Raw genomic sequence first — 17,457 nt, 5'->3', positions numbered from 1 at the left:
GGGCTAGGGAGTGTAGGAGGCTGCCTTTTGGGAACATCCCCATGGCAAATGCCCAGAAATACCTGTACAAATGGCCTTGGTCTTAATATGCCACACATCGTCCAGCAGCAGGAGCACAGTTGTGCGTGCTGTATTTGAATCTCCACACTGGTAAACCTGTGCTGCAGGAATCTGGTGTCCTAGGTCAGCCTGTCAGTAAACCAAACAAAATTGGATATAGAGGGACAGAATGAGCAAACATTCCCAGAGAGAGCGGCCAGCTTTTGGCCTCTTAACAACCTCTTATACTAATGGATACTAGCTTTTCTTTGTATTTGAAGACAAGAGTGGGGAGAGGGAGCGAACTTAAGTACCCAGTTCCCTCATTTTCCACTAAATTAATGTTGTTTTGAACAAATATTGAGGATTTCACTGTGAGTCAGCAAAACCACAAGCAATATTTGCACTGTCATATCATAACTGCTAAATAGTAAATGTGCTTAATGATCACAATTAAGCTGTGTGCTTATAGCATTGCTCTTCCTGAATACTGACAAATGAAGACTGCCAGCATTACTAATGTCAGAGCAGCAGTACAATTCACTAAAAATTAAGCAGGTATTCCTACCTCTATAATGAAGGTAGATGAAACTGTTTATGTGCTTTGCTCAATATAGTTTGGATTGCTGCGGCCAAGGAGTAAGATAAGAGAGCAATTATGAATGAGCAAGCTCTTGTAATGCCCTGCTGGAAACATACAATTGTTTCCATTGCAACACTGCAGCTGAGTAAGCACTATAGCACGACCTCCCCCAGCCTGGCTAGTAATAGTCATTGTCCCCAGCGATGCTGCAGAACAACACTCCCTCCTCACTCATTTCCTACCGAACACACGTGTACTCAAGGCTTCTCCCTACCCAGAAGACTCTGCCTGCGTGCTTGGGAGGTGGGGGTGACTTCAGAGCAGCAGCAGTTCACCTCCTTGCTGCAATTTCTCACCAAGGAATTGGTTATGTTCCTCCTCTTCAGCTCTGCAGCACCCTTCTTCTAGAAGGGACTTGATTCAACTTTGAATCAATCAAAATAACCAAAGACCTCTGCTAACCGCACATCGTCACTGAAGCTGACCCTTGAGCCAAGGGAGTACAGATTGACAAGTCAGAATTAACTTAAAATGCATGGAGATGGAAGGAGTGGAGCTGACTGGTTCCTGTCCAGTTCTGCACCCCGCAGACTCAGTGCCAATTCCAGTGCCAAGACTGATGTCACCCGTAGGCTGCCAGAGCCGTGTCGTGTGAGATCAGCTTGCTCACTTGCTCCCCTGGACACTCAGGACTTGACAATGTTTTAAGACAGACAAGAGGAAAAGGGATCTTCTTAATGTCTAAGGCCATTTTTCCTAACAGGTTACGTAAAGGCAAACACGTTATCTTTGATTTGGTTAAATTTGTTAGGAACAAGTTTAGATCATTTTGGGCATTCATATAAGCAACGACCACCCACTGTTTTCTTTCATAAGCTTATTCTGACACTTTTTAAGCGCTCAAATCAATTGCCTTTTCTAAATACCATAGTATTTTATTGACAAGTGATGGAAAATGTAATGTCTCCTCTGCAAACAGTTACACATAGTGGCTGGTACTGAATTAGAATGAAACTCATTGTAGTACAGTTTCACATCGGATTAATAAGTAAAGTACAGAGTATAATGTAGTAGCTAAAGGGCAGGACACATATCTTGTTCCTACTATTCCACTGACTCAAAACCTGTCCTAGGTCACTGGGATCACGTACCTACTACAGAGCTAGACAGTCCCTTCACAAGATAATGGAGAAAAATTATTATTAAAAAGTTAGTAAATGGAACCATCTTCCTCTGTCTTAATGTCTATCCTGCTGAATACACACTGTGCAGTTCAGTCACCCCAAATCAGCTCCCTCCCCCCTGCCAGCTGCAACAGTTAATTTGGCATGTCCTAGTAGCACAAAGCAAGGAGCCGACAAAAACCTATTGAGATTAAGCCATATACCTCCTCACTCAGTAGAGGGGGGGAGGAAAGGATTACCAGAGACGCTCCTGGTGTGATGTAGCTATATACCAATAATTTTCTTAGGCCGAGACAAACAGCTGAGGGAGCTCATACATCAAAACATATGTTGTCTCCAAAGAAGGCAGTTTAGCAGATGAGGCTAACATAGTACTACCCACAATCACCCAGCAAAGGAAGGGTACCTCTAATTAACAGATTACTTTGGACCAAGTTAGATTTGGTCTATATAAAGATAGGAAGAGAAGTATATAAATCAAATACATACAGAATTTATTTTAAAGTACCAAAATAAATCCGAGAGCACACATGACCACACAGCACTCAGAAGAATGTCGCAAGGTGAAGTACTTGCCGTGTGAAAATGAATCTGTACTTCCGGCCTTTACCTTAAGGGAGTGGTCAAAAATGCCGTATCCACAACTAACTGCCCTGTTGCTACACACCTCAATGTAAACACCATGTCTCTAGGAGATAATCTTTGTAGGTAGTTAAAGGATCTACAGGTTAAGTCTCCTTTACTCTCCTTTAAGGTGTCTTCTGCTAGCTTACCAGGACACGATTCCTTCTCCTCTTCCAAGTGGGAATAGGCCACTCCATCAGAAAACCATGAAGATACTCTCTTCTTCCTTTTACCTCCTGCCTGTTTCCCTTCCAGATCTCTTACACTTTTCCAGTTGTACTTTCAAATAACGTGCCAGTCCTGAAAAGCCAATGGTGTGAAAACAAGCTAAACAGTAACTAGCATGGACTCTGCGGCAGGTTGCCTCCTCATGGGCTGTGCTAGCCTGCATAACACTTACACGCTAAACAGTTGAAAAAGTTTTAGCTGTCACTCATTGTAGCTTGTCTGGAAGTGTCTTCCCAAAATAGCAGCAGTCAGTGCACTCACCTGCAGAACTCCCTCGTCCTTATCCATACTGTAATCCTCAAAGTGTACTGGGAGACACTGTTCTGACAAAATGACAAAGCAAGGCACTAAGCAGAAATCTTTTCTTCTTCTTTTTTTTAAACATCTTTTTATTAGCACAGTAACAAATGCAGACTTAAGTAGCCCACAACATACAACCAATCCACTGAGTGACTCCTATTCCACGCCTTACAGTTAAACAGCTTAAGGTATTTCACTACAGGTTACCGTAAGTCCTGATTAAACCCTTTATTCTTTTCACAAAGATAGATTGGCTTATAAAATAATACATTAACTACTTCTCATTTCATATATGAGGCCATATATCCACCTCTCCGCATCACAGATCATGAGATGACAGTCTTTAAAAAGGATTTGTTAAATACCAATGTGCCCTCCATACGGGAAAACAATCCTGACATCTTTTTACAAAAAAACCCAAGAAACCCAACCCACAACGAAATAAACCCCTCAAACCAAAAATAAAACAAAAAGCAAAAACAGTGTGTGGAGTCTTGAAAGGACTTTTACATAAATGTCAACATATGTACCTGTACAAAATTAAGCTGTTTTAATCTTTTACATATTGCAAGCAAACTGGAAACCAAAGAAGTCTAAGACGTTTACATTCTTCTCGGTACTATATGTGAGCTAATATTGCTGAACTAATTACAGTCTTAGAATATGCTATTCCCAATCCTAGCTGTCTACTGTAGCAAGATACCTTAAGTTACAACAACAAAATTTTAGGAAATAAAAGACTGAATAAAATCTGTTATAGAAATATCCTACTCTTTACCAGCACCCTCCCTCCCCCCACCCCTTCAAAATCATAAGCAGCTCTTTCCATCACAGACGAATAATGTAAGAGTTTGACAAAAATCCAATTTATGTAGCGTATCTTTTGGTCCATTGTCTGGCCATTCTGTCATGCTCTGCTCTGTTAGTCATATACTGAGTGGCAATACTTCCAACCAGGGGGTCAGCTGAAAAGAAAAGAAAACAAACCACTTATTTCAGACAAATTACTGAATAAAAACTTTAAAAAAGCTGAAGTGTGAATTTAATACAAGGGAATCACACAGGTAAGGTACATTGCAACAATCTAAATATCCTGAATTGATGGTCTGTATCTTCATTGATTTGTGTGTATTTATGGTGACATACTAATCTATTACTTAATAAAGAATGAAATGCCAATTAAAGTTTTAAGGAGTTTAAAAGACAACAATCCAATAGTAATATTTTGCATTACTGAGGACTTTCACCGATTCATGCGTTTCAGGTTTATTTTACCCCTTCTAAGAGTGCCTGGAACATACTCATTGCTAAGTGTACTTATATCAATACGAATCTGCCTTCTAGGAAAGATCAGATCTCAAGGAGAGGTTTTATTTTTCCAACAAGTTTATTTTTATTATACATAATGTAGTGTGAAATCTGGTGTTTCTCATCTTTAGACACATATAGAAATACAACCGGTAAAACTGACTTTGGAAACCAAGACGTATTCCTCTTAACGGGTGTGGATAACAGGTGGGTTAGAGAAGCAGCAAGGAGTACTTGTGGCATAGTTTGTCACTGTTTTTAAATGGATGATGGAAAGTAAAAGGCTAATCCCCATGTTTTCAGAACTGCGTTTGCAGCTCTTCTAGCTCCGTTAGTGAATTACTACAGTCCTACAGACCAGTGAAGAGTGTTTAACCCTTACCCAAAACCAGAGTTGGTTTGGAAGGGGAAGGAGTTTTCATGTGCAGGAGGAGGACCGCTGCTTTCCTCGCGGGTCAGCCTGAGGAGCGGTGAACAGCAGGCAGGTAGGGTGTATCACCTCCACCACCTCCAGCCCCTCTCCGGCTGCCCTGGAGAGGGAAACGTGCTGCGCTGGAGGCCAGAGCCGTGCTGGCCGAAGCCAACAGGATGAGACGAGTGAGGGCCACGTTATTTGGGTGCCGGGTGGGGTGCAAGGTGGCAGGCGGCCTGCGTGGCTGTGCAGGGGACTTACCCGGGTTGCAGTCTGTGAGGAGGGAGCAGATGGAGAGGAGAACTTTAGAAATGGTTAATGCTGGACTCCAGTTGTCTTTTAAAATGTCCAGGCAGATGACGCCTTGGCTGTTAATATTACAGTGGTAGATTCTTGTCCGAAACGTTACCTGCAAGAAACGGGTATTAGCTGGTGTGCTGGGGTACCACACACGATGTGGTGAAGTGACAGGCAGTCAAAACTGACGGGAAAGGAAAAGGGCCCACGCAGGCTCGCGGGGAAGAGGGCACGAAGGCCGGCCTTTCGGCCCGGGCTCGGCGAGACTGACCCAGCCGGGGCCGGCAGGCCAGCACCCGCTCCGGGGCCGGGCCGGGCCGGGCGGGCTCCCCGGGCCGCCGCCGCCCTCTCGCGGCCGTTGGCGGGAGCACAGCCGGCCCCCGCCGCAGGGCCGGGCCGGGGCGGGCCGCTCTCCCGGGCAGGGAACGGCCGGGCTCCACAGGCGGTCCCCGACACCCCACCTCGACCGACCGCAGCCGCCTTGCACCGAAAGGCCATTTCCCGCCGGTAGTTCCAGGGTAAAATACCAGACACGGCCCGGGTACCTCTGTGAGGCCGGAGGCAAATCAAAAAGAGCCTGATTTAAAATGAAAAATAAATAAAAGTCTCATGAGCGCGTGGCTGGCAGTACCGTTTCCAGCCCCTCCGAGTACACCTGAGCGGTGTGAAACACGCCGTGACAGGCGACAGCACAGGACTTCCCACCTGAAGGAAAGGGAACCGAAAGGGAGAGCGTGGGCGACTTATGGGAGCCCTGGGGTGAATCACTGCGGCCTCAGCGCGGGCGCAGGGCTGACAACACGTGTACCATCCTCTCCCTGCAAAACAACGGCCGAGCTTCCAACCTCGGGTGCTTACGGTCACCGTGATACCCAGGTTGTGGGGTTTTTAAGTTTATTTTTTAAAATTTTATTATTACCTTCTGTATTTTTGCTCCCAGAGGTAAAGGGGCCTGGGGCTTTAGCACCAGCGTTTTATTCCTGCGGGGCTCCCAAGGACTTGGAAAATCCCCCAGACAGGCCAAGGCACTTGGAATTGCGGCTCCCATCACTTCTAAGAGCTCAGCAATCAGGGGAGTTGGTTGGATTATATTATTTTCAAATCTGGAAGAAGTGAATGAGCTGGGCAGCTTGCCACAGAACTTATCCGAAAGGGAAACAAAAGCACCACAAGCCGTTTTCAGGAGAAAACAATGTGACCTGCAGAAAGGCCTTACTCTGACTCACTGGATGAACAGTGACAACAAATTTGGTGGAACTTGCATGAATTAGGATTATCTGCATGAATAAAGGTTAGCAGGTTCATGCCCTAAATCCTCAGAATTTGTCAGCTATTCACACCCACAAATTTTACTGTCTGTTTATAGGTCACGGGGGTATTTGCAAAACACACTCGGTAAGTGTGCGGTCTGACAAGAACACACTAGTGCTTTCTCTGAAGATTAGACCAGCCCACACATAAAACTTGCCAGCCAACCCTCATTTTTCCTACCGTCTTTCTGATGCAAAAATTTTGCCTGTGACCCTCCCTCTCGCAGGCTCAGGGAGCAGGCACAGGGTGGGGTGACACAGCTACAAAACCCCAGTGCCTGGCGTGTCCCCTTGCACTGCATCCGTGCAGTGTTTCCAAGAACGCTCCCGATTCACAGAGCACATGGGCTATTTTCGGACTCGCAAAAGCAGTTACTTGTCACACAGGAGACACCCACACTGCACGCTTTGGGGACTTTCTGCTTTGTTCCTTGTAAGCTGCTTGGATTTTAGATTAAAACAGGAAGCAAACAAACAAAAAAACCTTCCGCAAATCCCTACACTTTTGCACATTATGGGTGGGAACAGCAAAATGTCTGCAAGAAAGCAGAGATGTGTCTCCCTCCCACACCTTCTGCAACAAGCTGCAACTCCAAAACCAAGAACCCCTGCTGCTTTCTACCTAGGGAACCTTAGAGGTAGAGCAGGTAAGAAACCAAAACGACCTTTGTTTCGCAGATCATCTAATCCTCAGAGGAAAAGCAGCAATGGCTCGCTACAGTCATGTGGAAGTCCATGTACATCAGCCTGAGCAGAGGGTGGACCTGACTCTGCGGTACCTGCCCCAGCCCATACTGTTTAGGGCAAAATAGAAGTTTGTGGCATTTGCAGTTGTTGGCAATGGCTCTGCCTTGGGTTCCTGAGCAGCCCTCAGCCCAGCCCCACTGCTTGCTCAGTATTTCTCTATTTGACCTGCAGCTTTGGTCTCCTTCCAAGAAGGCTTCTAAATGTAGGTGAGGTAATAATTTTAACAGATTAAACACTTCCAGAAGGGGAAGTGTGGAGTATTTCCAAGTTGATACAATAAGGACCAAATTAACAGAGAGGTCAAGAGTTCTAATTTGTAAAGACAGAAGGTTGTTAATCCTGATTCTGAGCACAAAAGCTAAATGCTCTGTAGGCAGTCTCTCAGTCCAGTTGACTAATAACCGATAACAAAGCATGAATCCTCTTTGCCTTTAAGAATAAGACTTACTTTTTAATTATTATTCGTGAAGGAGGGGAAAGAGAGAAAGAAAGAAGACTCCCATATATTTACAGAACGGCCTGGTTCCTTAAGAAACCTTAAGATATAATCCTTAAGGGTTATATCCATGGCACCAAAAGCAGTTTTCTCCAGTTAGAGGAGCTCTACCTAACCAAAGCACTGTGGGAAAAATCTAAATTTGTTTTCACTTAAGCAGCAAGTCAGAACTGGGATGGTGTCAGACACATGTAGTCCAGCTGTTTGCCATTATACAATTTTTGCTGATGGTACAAAAGCCAGCCGTGCAGGGAACCCAAATGAAGCTGGGAGAGGGGGAAGAATTGGAGGCCCACTTAAAAACAAACAAAAATATTTAAAGTAAATGTTCATTACAGCTTAAAGAGGGGAAAAAAATAATCATATAAAGCTAGCAGATTCAGACCAAAACTAAGAGACACTGAGTTACTTAGAAGGTAGTACAATGTATTCAGCGGCAAGAGAACAGCATGTGGAATAGCAGAAAAATATAGTGTAACTGAACAATCCTTTGGAAACGTCCCACCTGAGATTACATTAATGCAGTAACTACACAGAATTAAGCACAGCTTTTGAAAAGACATGAAAGAAGCTAATCTCAACCTTACCCTGAAGTGATAGCAGAGGTTAATTTACACAAGCAGCAAAATGGGACTGGGGGGAAGGAAGTGGTTAGAGGTTATTAATACAAATGATCAAAGCACACACCGGGTCAACACAAGCTACTGTTTTCACCTCAATAAATGAAATCTAACCCAACTAGAATGTAACTCGTGGGAAAACATCCATTGTAACAGTCCTCAAGATGACTGCTATTCTTTTGTACTAAGTACTGAACTCTTAAATTATAATTGTACTTGTTTATTGGATTCTCCTGAATCCAGGCCCACCCAGCATGTGCCTGACTCAACTGCTATCTGAAACAAAGGCAAAACCAGAATACCACACAAAATGAGAAAGCATAAAAGCAGAGAACAGATTAACGCTAACATCGTCAAAGTGTTGTATGGAATGCTCAGTAAATGCAAAGGAACTCCATTATACATATTTAGGACAGGAGAGCAACTATCTGTGCTTGTATCAAATTTCTCCCACTGAAGTTCCTTGTACTGTGCAATGCATTTCCAAGTCAAATTTTAAGACCTTTAATTTCTCCAGTGCCTGGTACAGTAGTGCAGTCCCTCTTTACATCCTTCCAGGATTCTGCTAATATCATTTCCAGCACAGTCCTCTGGCTCTCCTATAGCAACATCCTCTCCCCAAAAGTTTGCTCCAACATCCTGAATCAAACCCTCAGCTGGAGCTAGACCCAGTCCTCAAAGGCTGCACCTGTATATCCTTCATCATACATCTATAGGATGCTCATCAACCACACAGCATTCGTCAATAGTGCTATGCCTCGACACTTTCTCTCACACATATTCCTAAGGGCTTGGAAGCCTGCCAGGATGAACAGTTTCACCTCACTTTATTTAAGAAGGTAAATCCTTTAATGACGTTTAATTTACAAGTTATGAGATGTGTTCTACTATAGGCACTTCATCACAGGGCACCCCACAGCAGGGACTGTCCTCGTAAGAATTACCGAGGACTCAAAGAGGCAGTAGAGGTTTTCTTCCACTGGTCTTGCAAGGCTCACCAAGGAAGATTCAAGCGAAACTAGTCCTTTCACTCTAGAGAACTTAATCTTTTCAGAGGTCAAGGCTTTTGAAATGACCTTCAACCACTCTACTGCTCTACCAGTGCTTATTATCAAAATGACACACTGGGTTTTGTTTCAACTAGCTGTTTCTTTATTTCTTGCCCTAAAAGACAAAGATAGGAAGACTATGGTAATTACATTAGTCCTATGACTTCCAGATGACCCACAAACAATATTTATCAGTCACTGCAAGCAGTTGGGCAATCTGAAATCAACAAATTAGTGGGAATAAAGCAGGAGCAATATGATAATTATATTTTCCACATTATCATTGATTAACACTGGCATAAGTGTTAACACAGGAGCCGCTATAAGAGTCTTTGGTTCTCAGCAAAAGAAAGGTTCTTCATTTAAACCTGAAGTACCCAAGTAGGACAAGTACATTCTATTGGAGCACTGCTATGCTTTCTCCTATATCCCATCTCAATGTGACTGAAGCTGTATTTTACTTCCATATATGTATGTGGTTTGTAAACCAACTTGGACTCTGCTAGATGAAAGACTCCATTTAAAATGCAACTCTGCTACAATACACTGAATCTTCACTAAACTAGTCTTTTAAGGCCTCACTAAGTGGTGCCTGTTTTTTTTTTTTTTAATCCCACCCTTCTTTTCATCTGGGTAAGGGTTTAGATCCAAAGATAAAGGCAAAGAGATCCCTGTCAGAAGCACAGAGCAGAAAACAGGGCTGAGCTGGAACGACAAAACTGTATCTTTGGTTCTGATCAGGGAACTGGGCATATAGGGCTGTCTCAATTCCACTGGTCATTATAATATGGTCTTGTAAGGCATCGGGCTGGATAAGCCTGGGACAATAAATGCTTCTGACTTGTAGCATAGAAAGCAAAGGTGTAGCAAAGCACACATGGGAAGGTAAAAGCTCCCTCTTTAAATGCTTACTGGGCTTATGACATAAGGTAATGCATATAGTCGGTTGGACAACAAATTATCCAATGCAAACTAATTAAACCAAAATAATGAAAAACTATTCTGAACTGAATTAAACTCTAACACAAGACACAAGAGAACCATCTGTGCTGCCAGAGAACCTCCAAAGAGGGATGGGCAGGTGTCAGCAGGAAATCACTAGAGACATCCCAAGGCAGATCATGCTGCTTGTGAATTGGAGCCCTAGCTTAGGGGTAGAATTTAAGGTCCTGTCGATACTACCAGAAACCCTGAAGTTATGCCAGCAAGAACAGCCAGTTTCCTTAATTTGGGAAGCTTGTATTAATTTGTCTGGTATGACCAATTAGCGTTGTCTCCGCCAAGACAGACTGATGGCCCGAACTATGGCAAGTCCTTTCTATTGCAGACTAGACCGAAGTCTGAAGATGGGGCAGTCATTGGCATTTACCTCATCAATGCAACTACTTTTAAGCAGAAAGTTAAACATGCACATAAATGCTTTCAAATACAAGGCAAACATGAAGTGTATACACAACCACCTCTTCTTGTAACCCAAGACTCTTTCTCTGGCCAAGAACGTGAACCACAAGATAACATTCACGTGCACTGGTATTTGCGTGGTAGCATTAGAACACAACAACACTGGAATACAAGAGGTTCACAAATATAACACACCTACAGAAAAAGTTTGTTACTGTACAAGTAGGTGAACAACACAAGCACCCAACAAAACGGAAAGATTAATACTACTTCAGTGGCCAAAACACACATAACTGTTACGCTTATGGTAACCGAGTGGTTTGAGAAACAAGTATTTGTATCCTTTCTCTTCTCCCCAAGTTTATTTACTTTTCAGTTTCTCAGTCCTGTCCCAATGCTTGCACTAATTGCTTAGGATCTCTTATAAACAGAAGCAGGGAAAAAGAAAACAAGCTCTAAAATAGTGATCAAGAGGATTGGAAAAGCTGTTAACATTAGCTAATAGAAACCAATGTAATGGCTGAGATGAGCTTAAGGTTGTTAAAGAGAGTGGCTTTCAAATGGGCTGCATTCCATTAACAGTGCTTGCTACTCAATGGTCTGTTGAGCATTCATGACTTAAGACATCAGCTACAGGTCTCTTACCTTTGGAGGCTTGAAAGGATATTCTGGTGTAAATGTGATGTCAAGGAAGAAAACACCTCCCTCATAGACTGAACCTGGAGGTCCTAGAATGGTTGATCTCCATTCGTAGATGTTATCACCTTTGGGGCCAGCGCTAAGAGATAAAAAAAACAAATGGTTTAGGAATATTACCACAGTTCAAATAAATATCACAGAATCGTATAGGTTGGAAAAGACCTTTAAGATCATTGAGTCCAACCATAAACCTAACACTACCAAGACCACCACTATACCATGTCCCTAAGCACCTCATCCAAAAGTCTTTTAAATACCTCCAGGGATGGCGACTCAACCACTTCCCTGGGCAGCCTGTTCCAATGCTTGATAACCCTTTCAGTGAAGAAAAATTTCCTAATATCCAGTCTAAACCTCCCCTGGTGCAACTTGAGGCCATTTCCTCTCGTCCTATCACTTGTTACCTGGGAGAAGAGACCAACCCCCACCTCTACAATATGACCTCTTACATTCTTCAAGTATGGTATGGAAGAAAGTTTTCAGTGTTACACTCCATACACCACCTGAAGTAAAGGCAGAGATTAAAAGTAGATTGAATGCTTCCAGAAATCTCAGAGATCTTACCTGGACTTATCAGTGTTCCAGACTGCTTAGCAAAGCTGAGAAACTAGAGGTGGGGTATGGTTTTCAGCTTCTCTCTCCTGACATTTATAAGAGCAACACTGCCCAGAACTACTCCTAAACATGCTACACAATCTCAACACAACAGGAAAGTTAAGTTTCAAAGAACAATTTCCTACTGTATTTCAGAAATGGCTCTTCCAGCTCAGCTTTAATAAAACTGTACCACATCAAAGACCATACTAAATAAATTGAGGACTCACGTTGATTTTATTAATCTTGTGTGTTCTTTAAAATTAAAATATATTCCTGTATTATTGCTAAACCAAGGCTCATGGTATAATTGAAGGAAGCCAAATACATGATTATACTCTTAAACGTCAAATTTTTTTTACAGTTTTATCATTTTGCTACACTGATTTCTAAAACGAGGCCACATGAACCCATCCCACTGATATTGTTTGTATTGTGGAACTGCTTTTGTAGGGGAATTAAAATCACCGTGTCAAATTAAAACAGTGCTTTCTCAAATCAGCTTTGTCTCATTCTAGATTCTCCCTAACCTGCCAGCAGCTCACCAAGAGCAATACAAACTAAAGGTGTTGCAGAACACAAACATCTGCTTGTTGGAAATTAGTTTTACCGAGATTCTCAGACACTTGTATTCTGTAGCGTGCCATATGTCACTGAGTATTTCTAAGTACAGCTCAACCTATAAAGCCATTAATGGTTTAGGACTCCATTGCTACCTCTTTCTTTCTGTGCTGCTATGGTAGTATTTTAGCTGTAAGATGCCAGAGCTGAAAACTCCCTTTGCATAAAGGGAGGTGCTGACACAGCTTTTTCCATCATGGATGTGCTATGACTTCAGAAATCTCTTCTCCCCTTGTTCTGTAAAGGGATGGATTTTAACATCCCTAAAACAATGAAAACCAGCCTTGCTCTTCTTTCCCCATTCTTTTAACAAGGCTAATATAAGACAGAAGGATAAAAAAAGGCTCTTTTCTTATTATAACAATCATGGAGCAGTATTAGTTGTGAGGGAAGACAATCCAATAAATTCAACATAGACATGGCAATATGCATTTGATTAATGTGAAGGGAACCAGAGTAATTGCTAGGTGTTAGTAACAGTGTTGCAAATAGAAATACAATTACAAAAACATAAATTCTCAATGTAACAACAGTGATCAGAGACATGCTTTTTTCCCGCGCTCTTTGCAGTACTGGTGAACACATTGGTGACAGCAGGGGAATCAGAGGAGAGAAAGGAAGTTAATTCTGTTATCAAACCTAAAATTTTATTTTCAGATTAAACTAAAAATAAAACTTCACAATATGTTGGTGCTAAATAGTTCACAATAGCGAAGCTATGACTAAAAGCACGCTTCCAGGGGAAGGAAAGCATGTAAGAAAGCAGTAAAGAGAGACAGGTTCTCTGCAAAGTGATGCACCAGCCACTAGGGAAAGATTTCTCTCCTCAGAACACAAAACCCCACACAGCATAAGATTGGTACTAAATTAAAGTAAAAGCCATTCCATCCTGAACACTCCTGGCATCCTGCTCCACCTTAATGACTCAGCCCTGTCCTATGCAGGTCTATATATTTGGGCACTCAGTACTCTCCGGCTACCACTTGTGCATTAGACTGGAAGAGCATTGTATTTCAACAGGAAGCTCTACCTCTTGAAAGACACCAGCTTAACTGTGCAAACTTACTGAAAAGGACTCTCTGGGGCACCCTTAGCCACCACTCCAAGGAATCACCTCTTTATGTATGTATTAGCAACCTACTGACACACCGTCATTACTGCAAGTTGCACCAGCGATCATCCTCCCCTCCATCCCCTAAAGATGGAGCTACTGAACGGAACAGGCACTCGAGCTTTGTTAGCACTGATTTACTGTTGGAATTTATATCACGAGAACTGCCAACTGGGAGCACTTCAGCACTCAAGAAATGTGATGTGCGATTAGCACTGAATACAGCCCTCTGAACCAACGAGAAATATTTCAACATTTTGTATTTTATTTCCAGCTTCAACCCAAAGGACTGGCAATAAAAAAATCCCACAGACTTAAAAAAAATAATATATTATTATTTGTAATAGCCTTAGAAATCTCTTGTATCCTATTAGGTTTCCAATTAGAGCTATCACTGCATGCAAGTAACATACTCCTAGACCTCCGTATTGAAAGAGTGCAACATCTTTGTAAGACATCAGTAGGCTTTAAGAGTGATGTACTAAGCTTACTTTTTAAGCTTTTCATAATTCAATTAACAGAGTGAAATAGCTGTAGATGTCCAATTTTTACATATTAACACTGATTTCTTATAAAGGAAAGACTGAAAGAGGAAGATGCAAGTCAGCTTCAGAGTGCAATATTGCTCGGATTTAAATTAGGATTTGGTAATATCAAGCAGCTCAAGAAGACCTAGTGCTTAATAGAAAAGTGACGATACTGGACCACAGCATAAGTGCAGCAGCATTAACTTTTGCTGGAGAGATAAAAACTGTCAAAGGTTAAAGATTACATTCTTTGTTTAAAATCCTTGCAATTATCTGCTTCAAAAAAATATTCACTGATGCATAGATAAAGGGCTCACAGGCACAGCTGCCACCTTGCCTGATGTGTGTCGCCACTGCTCGTATTAAGTGTCTAGATCTACTAATGCAACATTTTGAAGCTGTCCAACATATGACCACCGGGAAGACAATTTTAACCAATTAAATAGAAATTGTTTCCACTGCAAGACAAGAGTATGAGAACAACAACTTTCTGTATTGAACTCAATAGCCCACAGCCTCTTCATTTCCAAAGAAAGAAATGAGACAAAGACCGGTAATGCAGAGCAAAAGATGACATCTGAAAGAAAACTGAAAAAATCCCAACCCATTATTATCATACCAGGCAGCATGTGTTACACAGCAGTGCAACTGAGATCTCTCTTCCCTGGAAAAAACAGTGATATACTCAGTGAAGATGCACTGCACCCGCTGTAACAACTGTTTCTGATCATTCCCAAGTTGCTGCTAGCTTATCCTCTGGGCAGATGTTACGACAATAATGCCAAATGCCAAGGTAGTTTTTGTTCAAGGACTCTACCTTTCCAAGTCTAGAAGCAGCAGTCTGAATCCTGCTGGTAAGGGCAAGGCAGAGAGAAAGTTTCAGCAAAGGTGAGACCAAGTTCAAAGTTCTGCCTGGGCCAAGTCCCAACCAGCCTTGTGTCGCTTTGGAAAAACCTCACCTTGCTCTGCCTCCCTTTTCTTGCAGGGGCCATGTTCTTTCTCAATTTAAAAACCAAACAGGTAAATTAGAAACACCTGCAGCAGAGACTGGGGAGCCGAATGATGCCTAGGTAAATTGGCTGCATGCTCCGATGCCTTGCAGTACTGAGCAATTGTAAACACAGGACTGTCTCAGAGATTAAGTGTTCACGGAGAACACACATACACACACACATACCCCTTTTCATGTATTGAAAAGGCTGAAATGACAGATAGTCTGCAAGAACAGCCAGTCTGTGGCTTTTTCGTGTTAAGCCAGCCAGATACAACCTCCACCTCAGGCACACATTACGTGATACCACTCTGATATTTTTAGTGCACAAACTCAGCTCCCTCCTCTGCCCAGGCATCCCTGGGCAAATCACTCTAAGTATGCCTATGCCATGGAGGGAAGGCAGGATTTTTTGGTGTTCACCACATACAGCTAATGTCAAAAACCCCTGGGAACACACTGCTGGTACTTTCCAGGAGAATGACTTGGAAAGAGCCCACTGTTTATGTCAACTTGCTAGTACATCTGGAAACTACCTAGTCCTTTCTAGGAGTTGACCAAATGATAACATAAGCTTTTCCTCTAGTGAAAATACAGCCCGGTGAATACTTCAGTTCCTCTTCTTTGAGATAGGGAAAGCACACAATAGCAGGTCACTGTAGCGATAAGTGAATCAAAAATTAGTCGATGCTACAGACACTAGGTTAATACCGAAGAGGCATATATTCCTTTTAAAAGCTAACTAATTTAGCAGAGTAGTTTAAAAGTGCCAGAGATGGCTATCTGCCAGGTGAGAAGGGCGGCAATTTCATGGTATGTTGAAGTAAAAAACAGCTAATGAAAAACTACAGTATGTTTCAGTTAAAACCACACGTAACAAAACCATGAACTCCAGCTACTCCATATCCCTAGATTCTATTTTTGAGGCTATTTTGCCCTGAACAGGAAGAGTCCGATGCAAGTAGCTAAGTTGTCTTGAAGTTGCATACTTGTGGAAAATAAGTACAATTTCCAAAAATGACCAAAATTTCCAAAAATGACCTTTTCCAAGGGACATAGCTCAAATCAGAAAGCAAACAACATACTAACGGCACATGGGAATTCCAAGGTGGCAGAGAATCTAATGATCTCCAATATAAAGCTGTGCTGTTGCAAACTGATAGCAACATCAATTTTTTTTTGTTGTTTTATTTTGTAGTAAGGAACACTGAATGACTGAACATGGAATTGCATCTTGGTCATGTACACATCACCTTACTAGGCAGATTTAGGAAATATTTAGTTGACTGCTAGAAGGTCTCCTCTCCGCCCCCGCCCGCCCGCCCCCCCCCCCCTTTTCTTTTCTTTAAAGATGCAAGCCCAAAATGCATTAGAAATTTTGACTGGCAGGGAGGCAGCATATCATTCTCACATGAAGTTCTGGTGCACCTTGATTTTCCCTCCTAATCCACCCCATTCCTGACCTCAGGGTAAATATGCTTTCTTTTCTGGTAGTCCACCAAGTGGGTCCACGCTGAGCTTGCTCACCTACATTGTTAGGCTGAATCTGGTGCAGAGATTGCAAAAGTACCCCAGAAGTCCTAGATCACTGGGGGAGGCAGGTGCAGGCTCTACAAAGAAGCAGGACAGCTCATCTAGCTTAGCCATTGAAAAAACCACACACTTACAAAATCCCTCATTCAAAGAAATTTTGCGCTACAGATCTTTAAGCAAGCTGTGTTAAAAATGTCAGTGTCAAAGAACAGAGTTAAAACCAACCAAACAAAAAAGCAGCTAATCCTTTGGCCACAATGTCAGTTCAAAAACTTCGTATTAATGCATAGCTCTAATTTTAGAAATAAATTATCACTTTCTGCACATGCTTTAGCTACCAAAATGTATTATTATTATTTTTATTACTATTGCACTGAGACACTCCATTCACAGACAGGACCCCACTATGCTAAGCATGTTACAATGCAGTCCAAAGACTTGTGTACACAACTTACACAGGTTTTTCAGTTATAAAATAAGCATTAAAACATTACACAATTATTAGGAAGAAATTCAACCACACAAGACAGAGGTAGTTAAAAGGATATCCCGGGCCATCCATTTAATTGCCATTTTTCGGTCAAGTAGTTTAAAAGTGGGATATAAGTTTTTTGCCTGCCATTTTTAGTCAAAGAATGGAAATAAAAGGAAAAGAAAGAAAAAAAATCACAACACAACAAAACCCCTCCTGGGCAACTGTGGAAAGTTAAAGGTAACATACTGAATTACTACATCACTACGTGAATCACAGTGATATTTTTTGCACACTGTCATTATACACAG

General features: G+C 42.2%; 1 protein-coding gene across 4 annotated transcripts in view; it reads right to left on the bottom strand.

Moving 5' to 3' along the window:
- Window positions 1-3,016: 3,016 nt before the first annotated feature.
- UBE2E1 (ubiquitin conjugating enzyme E2 E1) overlaps window positions 3,017-17,457 on the bottom strand; it is a 46,067-nt gene continuing 31,626 nt past the window's right edge. For all 4 annotated transcript variants that reach the window (XM_075493145.1, XM_075493142.1, XM_075493143.1 and 1 more), the window contains exons 4-6: window positions 11,244-11,376; window positions 4,940-5,087; window positions 3,017-3,923 (exon numbers count right to left, since the gene is read on the bottom strand). In XM_075493145.1, coding sequence (XP_075349260.1) covers window positions 3,826-3,923; window positions 4,940-5,087; window positions 11,244-11,376 — 379 coding nt within the window. In that variant the 3' untranslated portion in view covers window positions 3,017-3,825. The remainder of the gene's footprint in view (window positions 3,924-4,939; window positions 5,088-11,243; window positions 11,377-17,457) is intronic.

Source organism: Mycteria americana, chromosome 2 (genome assembly GCF_035582795.1).
Source record: "Mycteria americana isolate JAX WOST 10 ecotype Jacksonville Zoo and Gardens chromosome 2, USCA_MyAme_1.0, whole genome shotgun sequence".
Lineage (NCBI taxonomy): Eukaryota > Metazoa > Chordata > Aves > Ciconiiformes > Ciconiidae > Mycteria > Mycteria americana.
Note: the sequence above shows the minus strand (reverse complement) of the source record. Positions and strands in the feature narration are given on the sequence as shown.